The sequence below is a fragment of the Cherax quadricarinatus genome, chromosome 74 (assembly GCF_038502225.1).
Source record: "Cherax quadricarinatus isolate ZL_2023a chromosome 74, ASM3850222v1, whole genome shotgun sequence".
In the NCBI taxonomy this organism is placed as follows: Eukaryota; Metazoa; Arthropoda; class Malacostraca; order Decapoda; family Parastacidae; genus Cherax; species Cherax quadricarinatus.
Window position 1 is genome coordinate 116,901 of NC_091365.1, and position 10,137 is coordinate 127,037.

Sequence of the window (10,137 nt, forward strand, 5' to 3'; positions counted from 1 at the left end):
AATTTTTTTTCAACACACTGGTTGTCTCCCACAGAGGCAGGGTGACCCAAAAACAAAGAAAATCCCCAAAAAGAAAATACTTTCATCATCATTAAACACTTTCACCTTACTCATACATAATCACTGTCTTTGCAGAGGCGCTCAGATACGACAGTTTAGAAGTCCCTCCAAACTGCCAATATCCCAAACCCCTCCTTTAAAGCGAAGGCATTGTACTTCCTATTTCCAGGCCTCAAGTCCGGCTAACCGGTTTCCCTGAATCCCTTCACAAAATATTACCCTACTCACACTCCAACAGCTTGTCAGGTCCCATAAACCATTCATCTCCATTCACTCCTATCTAACATGCTCAGGCATGCTTGCTGGAAGCCCAAGCCCCTTGCCCACAAAACCTCCCTTACCCCCTCCCTCCAACCTTTTCAAGAACGACCCCTATCCCGCCTTCCTTCCCCTACAGATTTATATGCTCTCCAAGTCATTCTACTTTGTTCCACTCTTTCTAAATGACCAAACCACCTCACCAACCCCTCTTCAGCCCTATGACTAATACTTTTAGTAACTCCACACCTCCTCCTAATTTCCACACTCCGAATTCTCTGCATAATACTTACACCACACACTGCCCTTTGATACAACATCTCCACTGCCTTCAGCTGCCTCCTCGAGCAAGCATTTACAACCCAAGCTTCACATTCATACAAGAGTGTTGGTACCACTATACTTTCATACATTCCCTTCTTTGCCTCCATGGATAACGGCTTGCCACAATAAAAATGTCACATTTTTATTAGAGGCTTGTAAGATTTACCTACTATCTTATATGTTCGTCAGACAGAAAAAAAAAGAAAACGGTAATCCTGCTAGAGTACAAAATGCTTAATAGGCTCCTGCTTTAAACTCATATGACAGTATGGTAGTACAGTACTGTAGTACAGTGTTTTCCTGGATGATTGCTATCTACTAACTATAAGACATACAGCCAAAAATAAAATGGTTATGAATTCCTCACCTGTTTTACCAATCATGATGTAATTTTCTGTAAGTGCTCTGCACTGCACTAGATCACTATCCTGCAAACCAAAATTTTTCAATGAAGTTATACACAGTATTAATTAAAAATGTTTAATGACTACTGTATATAAAATATATAAACCTTTTCATTTAGTGAATTTAGTACATACCATAGTTACTGAGGATTATTTGGATGAATTAGCTAAGTATTGTCATTTCAGAGAGCAACATAAATGCAGATCACACATGGTATATAATAGATAAGATAGGTTTATAATGTAAATGGAAATTACAATGTATTCTTTTTTGTAAGATGAGATATCTGCACATAGGACAAAAGGCTAAAAAACAGAGAATAACTGTGCTGCTGTGTGCTAATGATCCTGGAAAACATAAGTGCAAATTATTTACATCGTCTAAAAATACTGATAACTATCAGATTATGTCCTGACTATCTTGTCACAAATTTTGAAAGGGGCAGAAATCCAATCATAATGCCAAGGAAGTGAATTTTTTTGCAGTACCTACTGTATGCAGCCAGGCATCATTCACTTGTACATACTCGCCTATTTGTGGTTGCAGGGTTCAAGTCATAGCTCCTGCTACAGTACAAAGAGAATCAGTTACCTAATCATGTCAAAACCAACTGAACAGGCTGTTGGTGCTCTCAGCACAAAGTTCAACACAGGCTCCACAACCTCAGAGCATAGTTCAATTTTTTTTTTCTCAAAGCAGAATAAGGTGAATTTAATAAGTATTAACCTCTTGAGGCTAGTCACTCAGGACAGCTCAACAAAACCTATTTCCATTAATATCCATTGGGCCTCTTCCCCAAGATGCAACTCTCATCAGTCAGCCGAGAGGCATGTCCCTATTTACAGCTAGGTGAACAGGAGCAGATGTTAGGAAACTTGACTGCTTGCCTCTCCCCATCCAGGACTTGACTCATCTCCTTTTAGTCAAGGCAAAAAGTCCTTTTGTACATGAAGCATTTTAGGTTCTATGTATTATGAAGAATTTAGTTTTTGTGTATATTTCTTTTGTATATTTACCAGCCATGATCCATATGTATTTATTTATTTTAATTAGAGGGAAAAACTGAACCCATAAAGGTCATATAGAGCCTGGGATATGAGACACATTCAGGTTTCATCCAAGGAAGTTCAGTTCCTTGGATCAAGAGATCTTCATGGGCATCAAGGCACCTCCTTGCAGGGATCCTGGTGTTCATGCATTCATAAGATCATTATTGAAACACTCAAGACTCCAGACAGAAGAAAACTTTGTCTCTGTTTTACAAATCTTACAGGGACTGTGACTCCCTCCTCCCTGATGCTGAAAGAGAAAAAAAACATTTATAAGGAAATGGTGGAACTTTTAACCAAAAAAAGGCAATAAAGAGAAGCGACTAACAACCTATGCATATTTTATCACCCACTAAGAGAGGTAAGTAAGTTTATTTAGGCACAGATACACATAAGTACAATTACTATACAAAGAGGAAATTACCTAGGATAACCTAAAAAAATCAGAGTGACTTCATTTCCACTGGGGTTCTGTAAGTAAAAAAAAAAAAAGGAAAGGAGGGGGGGGCTCGAAAAATATTTGTATTTCTCCCCAAGGTGATTTGAATATTCTATTTCTCCTACTACCCCATCTTTTATAAATGCACAGATGGGCATATTTTATTATATAATATGGTACATGGAGATTAAAGAACACAGTAATGGTACAAACCAAATATATTTCACCATACGTTGTCTAGATCCTTCAGAGCTTCACAAAGGAGCACCTGACCCATGGGTATCCAAGACAAATGGATATAGACTTACTAATTAATGTGTAGAAGTTACACAGACCTCCAGCCTCCTCCTGAGGATAGTTAACTAGCAAGTTACTACACACTCCTCAACTCCACCAAACGTAAACAATAACATCAACCTCCATTCAAATATCACCTCAAACTCTCTTTCTCTATTATTTCAGAAATATGTTCCTACTGCTTTCATTAAAACATTATGACTATTTGAAAATTATTTGGAACTACCAATAATTTTCAATCAAAAGCATAAATGCAATTAATACAAAATATTCGAATGTAGTTCAATTACTTACTATCTTAATTCTCCAGTAATCATGAACACGTGATTTTTTAAATATAAATAAATTACTGTTTTTTAATATTTCATACAAACTATAATATACTATAAGGAAAATATATGTTAAGAACATACCTGTTGGCCTCCATTTTGGTAACCTTGAAGAGGACATAAGTCAATCAACTTTTTTAATGTATTCCATTAGGATTACCTTTTACTAGTTGCCTGATTTTTTTTACTCTACATAGTTTTCGTTTATATGCGACAATATTCCTGGTTCATGTGCTGCAGCAGCAGCAGCTTCCACGAATTTCTTATCATTTATCTCTCTCTCCCTAGCGAGTAGATATTTAGGGCTATGAGGCATTTCCAGTAATTTAATGTTTTATTCGTCTTGTAATTGGTCTTTGTATCTGTTCTAGCTGTGAGAGCTCTCGTGTCCTGGACGGAGCCGTCAACACTGAACAATACTCTCAGCATGAGAGCACAAGTGATTTAAATAGCATTGCCAGTGCCACTATTTCTCTTGTTTTGAAAGTTCTTATTAGCCACAGCATCATATTTCTTACTGTGTTTTTTTGGTAGGTCACCTGACATTATTACTCCCTTGGCCTTTCATGTTTTTTTGTTTGGTGTGGTTACCTTCATCGGTGTTGTGTAAGTTTAGTACAAGTATCATACATACTTGTAGGTAGTAGGTTGGTAGACAGCAACCGCCCAGGGAGGTACTACCGTCCTGCCAAGTGAGTGTAAAACGAAAGCCTGTAATTGTTTTACATGATGGTAGGATTGCTGGTGTCTTTTGTCTGTCTCATAAATATGCAAGATTACAGGTAAGTCTTGCTACTTCTACTTACACTTAGGTCGTTTCATGTTACACTTAGGTCACACTACACATACATGTACAAACATATATATACACACCCCTCTGGGTTTTCTTCTATTTTCTTTCTAATTCTTGTTCTTGTTTATTTCCTCTTATCTCCATGGGGAAGTGGAACAGAATTCTTCCTCTGTAAGCCATGCGTGTCGTAAGAGGCGACTAAAATGCCGGGAGCAAGGGGCTAGTAACCCCTTCTCCTGTATATATTACTAAATTTAAAAGGAGAAACTTCAGTTTTTTCTTTTGGGCCACCCCACCTCAGTGGGATACGGCTGGTACGTTGAAAGAAGAAGAACTTTTCCGTGTCTTCTACCGAGGTGATTTCCATGCTTATTTTGGTTATGTGCAAATGATACCAAACTATACCGCTTATTTTTATTTATGTCTGCTATGAGGATAACAAAAATTAGGCACCAGGACCCTGCCTTGGGGTACTGACCTTTTTTTTTTTTTTTACTTTGTTAATGTTGGAATTTGCTCTTTTTACTACTAGTCTTTCTGTTGTATCTGTCAGAAAGTTCAATATCGTTTCTGGTTTTCTCCCAAGGCCTTTGCAATTTTGTCATAGTGGTTCACTAAGTTGATCCTCTCTTTAATGTTCATGTAAATAGTTCTGCTTACTTTATTTCTTATTGTATCACCAGGCCCTGTGATCTGGTGGGTAAAGCTCTCGCTTCACACGGCTAGGGTCTGGGTTCGATTCCCGGCGAGGGTAAAAACATTGGGCGTGTTTCTTACACCGGTTGTCTATATTCCCCATCAGTAATAATGGTACCAGGGTGTTAGTTGACTGGTGTGGGTCGCATCCTGGGACAAAACTGACCTAATTTGCCGTAAATGCTTTGCACAACAAGCGACTTTCTGTATAAAGAAAAAAAAATTTATTTGTAAAAGTTACAATGTGTAATTACAATTTTGGTTTGCTAAGTACAAAGAAAGTCACTATCTTGCCGGGGTATTTCAGGCAGACTATTCCTAGTACATAATAACTACTTTTATTATAAGTGATTTTCATCATTGAGTTGCTTAACTGTTTTAATTTTTAAGGTTATAATCATGATTGATAAGATTAGATTAGGTAAGATTTGCCAGGAAACACGACAAGTGTTTCCTGACGCTGGTCTTAGTCATATGATGAGGCGGGGAAGTGGGGGTAATGAGGTGGGAAAGTGAGGATAGAAGCAGGGAAGTGGGGGTAATGAGGCGGGAAAGTGGGGATAGAAGCAGGGAAGTGGGGGTAATGAGACGGGAAAGTGGGGATAGAAGCAGGGAAGTGGGGGTAATGAGGCGGGGAAGTGGGGATAGAAGCAGGGAAGTGGGGGTAATGAGGCGGGAAAGTGGGGATAGAAGCAGGGAAGTGGGGGTAATGAGGCGGGGAAGTGGGGATAGAAGCAGGGAAGTGGGGGTAATGAGGTGGGGAAGTGGGGATAGAAGCAGGGAAGTGGGGGTAATGAGGCGGGGAAGTGGGGATAGAAGCAGGGAAGTGGGGGTAATGAGGTGGGGAAGTGGGGATAGAAGCAGGGAAGTGGGGGTAATGAGGTGGGTAAGTGGGGATAGAAGCAGGGAAGTGGGTGTAATGAGGCGGGAAAGTGGGGATAGAAGCAGGGAAGTGGGGGTAATGAGGGGGGGAAGTGGGGATAGAAGCAGGGAAGTGGGGGTAATGAGGTGGGGAAGTGGGGGTAGACGAGGCAAGGAAGTGAGGGTAGATGAGGCAGAGAAGTGGGGGCAGATGAGTTGGGGAAGTGGGGGTAGAGGTAGGGAAGTGGGGTAGATTAGGCAGGGAAGTGTGGGTAGATTAGGTAAGGAAGTGAGGGTAGATGAGGCAGGGAAGTGTGGGTAGATTAGGTAAGGAAGTGAAGGTAGATGAGGCAGGGAAGTGGGGGTAGATGAGGTGGGGAAGTGGTTTACCTGGAGAGAGTTCCGGGGGTCAACGCCCCCGCGGCCCGGTCTGTGACTAGGCCTCCTGGTGGATCAGAGCCTGATCAACCAGGCTGTTGCTGCTGGCTGCACACAAACCAACGTACGAGCCACAGCCCAGCTGGTCAGGAACCGACTTTAGGTGCTTGTCCAGTGCCAGCTTGAAGACTGCCAGGGGTCTGTTGGTAATCCCCCTTATGTATGCTGGGAGGCAGTTGAACAGTCTCGGGCCCCTGACACTTATTGTATGGTCTCTTAACGTGCTAGTGACACCCCTGCTTTTCATTGGGGGGATGTTGCATCGTCTGCCAAGTCTTTTGCTTTCGTAGTGAGTGATTTTCGTGTGCAAGTTCGGTACTAGTCCCTCTAGGATTTTCCAGGTGTATATAATCATGTATCTCTCCCGCCTGCGTTCCAGGGAATACAGGTTCAGGAACCTCAAGCGCTCCCAGTAATTGAGGTGTTTTATCTCCGTTATGCGCGCCGTGAAGGTTCTCTGTACATTTTCTAGGTCAGCAATTTCACCTGCCTTGAAAGGTGCTGTTAGTGTGCAGCAATATTCCAGCCTAGATAGAACAGTGGTCGATGAGGTGGGGAAGTAGGGGTAGATGAGGCAGGGAAGTGTGGGTAGATGAGGGAAGGAAGTGGGGGTTGATGAGGCTGGGAAGCAAGGGCAGATGAAGTGGGGAAATGGGGGTAGATGAGGTGGTGAAGCAGGGGTAGATGAGGTGGGGAAGCAGGGGTAGATGAGGAGGGGAAGTGGGGGTAGATGAAGCAGGTAAGTGGGGGTAGATGAGGCAGGGAAGTGGGGGTAGATGAGGTGGGGAAGTGGGGGTAGATGAGGTGGGGAAGTGGTGGTCAATGAGGTGGGGAAGTGGTGGTAGATGAGGAAGGGAAGTGGGGGTAGATGAAGCAGGGAAATGGGGGTAGATGAGGTGGGGAAGTGGTGGACGATGAGGTAGGGGTAGATGAGGCAGGGAAGTGGGGGTAGATGAGGTGAGGAAGTGGTGGTCGATGAGGTGGGGAAGTGGAGGTAGATGAGGCAGGGAAGTGGGGGTAGATAAGGCAGGGAAGGGGTGGTAGATGAGGCAGGAAAGTTGGGTTAGATGAGGCAGAGAAGTGGGGGTAGATGAGACAGGGAAAGGAGGTACGAGGAAGTTGGAATGGGGGTGTAAGGATGAAGTGGGAGATGTAGGAAAGATGAGGGGAAGTGGGGAAGTGTGGGGAAGGTAGGATGAGTTTGGGATGAAGGGAGGACTGTAAGAGAGAAGAACAAACAAAAATGGTAGGAACATGTATGTGGGAGAGAGAGAGAGAGAAAGATAAGGTGTAGACAGTGAAATAAAACATGGGCCAGGAGCTGAGACTCAACCCTCATAAAAACACCTTAGTAAGACCTACTCTGGCAAGCACATGCCTCTTAATGCTCCCAGGCCATGAAGGCAACATTAAGAGTACATGAGCCATGAAGGCAACATAAAGTGTACATGAGCCATGAGAAGGAAGTCTGCCATATAATAGCTTGTTTACTATAGTACAGTGGTACCTTGAGTTTCGAACAGCTCCCAACTCGAATAATTATGTAAGTGTATTTTTGTAAGTGCTCTTGTAAGTGTATGTATTTTTGGGGTCTGAAATGTTTCCATAAGGAATAATGTAAATTAATTAATTTACGTTATTCCTCATGGGAACAAATTCGTTCAGAATCGGCACTCAAACAGCCTTCTGGAACGAATTAAGTTTGTAACTTGAGGTACCACTGTACTTTCAAACTGGTCACTGCAATCATAACTTATCATGAACTCTTAGTCTCAAAAAGTGACAAAGAGTTGAATTTTCTAACGAGTTGCAGTGCAGCTAGTGGCAACAGCTTATTTGGTGTTGCTGAAGGCCATCTGCTGCAGCCCTGCCCGTCCTCACTACCCATACAGCGGTCTCTTCATTTTTTGTTAACTTAGGAGGTTATAGTCACACTACAGCCAACAAATATGTTATCTTGATGCACTATTCTTACATCCCTGCTTTAACTTGACACACCATTCTTACATCTATGTTAACTTGACATGCCATTCTTACATCCCTGCGGTAACTTGACGCACCATTCTTACATCCCTGTGTTAAAGCACCATTCCTGCTTCCCTGTGTTAACTTGGTGCACCATTTTTCCCTGTGTTAACAAACCATTCTAGGAGGCCATATGGCCTCCCAGTGTCTCACCAGAGGATCATCTGATGTTTCCAAAGGTAAGTCAAATTCCTTCAGGTGAAGTAACACTATCACCACAGCACTACCGATGAAAGCTACAGTACAACAAGGCTGATAGTGATTCATTTTTCTGTCCACCAGGTGGATCTCACAAAAGGGGAATCTTTCTCTTCTTTCAACGCACCAGCCGTATCCCACCGAGACGGGGTGGCCCAAAAGGAAAAACGAAAGTTTCTCCTTTTACGTTTAGTAATATATACAGGAGAAAGGGTTACTAGCCCCTTGCTCCTGGCATTTTAGTTGCCTCTTACAACACGCATGACTTTTGGAGGAAGAATTCTGTTCCACTTCCCCATGGAGATAAGTGGAAATAAACAAGAACAAGAGCTAGTAAGAAACATAGAAGAAAACCCAGAAGGGTGTGTGTATATATATGATTGTACATGCATGTGTAGTGTGACCTAAATGTGAACAGAAGTAACAAGATGTACCTGAAATCTTGCATGTTTATGAAACGGAAAAAATACACGAGCAAATCCTACCATTGTGTAAAACAATTACAGGCTTTCGTTATACACTCACTTGGCAGGACGGTAGTATCTCCCTGGGTGGTTGTTGTAAAAGGAAAAGTTCTTTCTTTCAACAAACTGGCCGTATCCCACCAAGGAAGGGTGGCCCAAAAAGAAAAACAAAAAGTTTCTCTTTTCAAATTTAGTAATTTATACAGGAGAAGGGATTACTAGCCCCTTGCTCCCAGCATTTTAGTCACCTCTTATAACACGCATGGCTTACAGAGGAAGAATTGTGTTCCACTTCCCCATGGAGATAAGAGGAAATAAGCAAGAAAAAGAACTAGAAAGAAAATAGCAGAAAAAACAGAGGGGTGTGTATATATATGCTTGTACATGTATGTGTAGTGTGGCCAAAGTTAAAGTAGAAGTAGCAAGATGTACCTGAAATCTTGCATGTTCATGAGACAGAAAAAAAGACACCAGCAATCCTACCATCATGTAAAACAATTACAGGCTTTCGTTATACACTCACTTAGCAGGACGGTAGTATCTCCCTGGGTGGTTGCTGTAAAAGGGGAAGTCTTCTTTCAACACACCGGCCGTATCCCACTGAGGCAGGGTGGCCCAAAAGGAAAAAATGAAAGTTTCTCTTTTTACATTTAGTAATATATACACGAGAAGGGATTACTAGCCCCTTGCCCCCTGCATTTTAGTTGCCTCTTACAACACACATGGCTTTCGGAGGAAGAATTCTGTTCCACTTCCCCATGGAGATAAGAGGAAATAAACAAGAACAAGAACTAGAAAGAAAATAGCAGAAAACCCAGAGGGGTGTGTATATATATACTTGTACATGTATGTGCAGTGTGACCTAAGTGTAAGTAGAAGTAGCAAGACGTACCTGTAATCTTGCATATTTATGAGAGACAAAAGACACCAGCAATCCTACCATCATGTAAAACAATTACAGACTTTCGTTATACACTCACTTGGCAGGACGGTAGCATCTCCCTGGGTGGTTGCTGTAAAAGGTGAAGTATCCTCACTAATTAGGCCAAAAGGAGGGGGACAATTGGAGAGAATTGAAAGTGGATCTGAGAAAGGGGGAGGGGAATTAAAAAATCAAATTCACTGGATCAAGAGCCCCTTGATGACAGCAAGAGAGCCCCATCCCTCTTGAAGGGGTCAGTTGATCACTGAGAAAGCATTTTTGAGACTGCTGGGGGTGTTGGTGGGCAAACCAGAAAAACTGCCAGGGGTCAAACACTTTCAAAGTGAGGCTAGAACAACTCAAAACTGATCACAGCTATGTCAGTTATATCACAGACAATTATTAAACTTTAGTCTTTTACACTCACTGTAATTTCATACCAACTCCTGTATTTACCATCATTGTTTTCTTGGTGACAAATGTATAATTTGGTCTATCTTTTCCATGTCAGTGAACATTTCTTACATTTGCACTTCATGCCAGATGCCTGATTTGCTAAGTTGTGATTGTTATGCTGGC

At 42.0% G+C, this 10,137-nt stretch overlaps 1 protein-coding gene across 8 annotated transcripts in view; it reads right to left on the bottom strand.

The window, feature by feature from the left end:
- The window catches only part of Marf1 (meiosis regulator and mRNA stability factor 1-like protein), a 113,573-nt gene extending 110,197 nt beyond the window's left edge, over nucleotides 1-3,376 (bottom strand). For 5 of the 8 annotated variants that reach the window (XM_070100661.1, XM_070100660.1, XM_070100664.1 and 2 more), the window contains exons 1-2: nucleotides 2,844-2,993; nucleotides 1,010-1,070 (exon numbers count right to left, since the gene is read on the bottom strand). In XM_070100661.1, coding sequence (XP_069956762.1) covers nucleotides 1,010-1,025 — 16 coding nt within the window. In that variant the 5' untranslated portion in view covers nucleotides 1,026-1,070; nucleotides 2,844-2,993. Of the gene's footprint in view, nucleotides 1-1,009; nucleotides 1,071-2,843; nucleotides 2,995-3,245 lie in introns of those variants that run through there. The other 3 variants (XM_070100663.1, XM_070100662.1, XM_070100658.1) reach the window with 2 other exon arrangements.
- Between the last annotated feature and the right edge of the window lie 6,761 nt (nucleotides 3,377-10,137).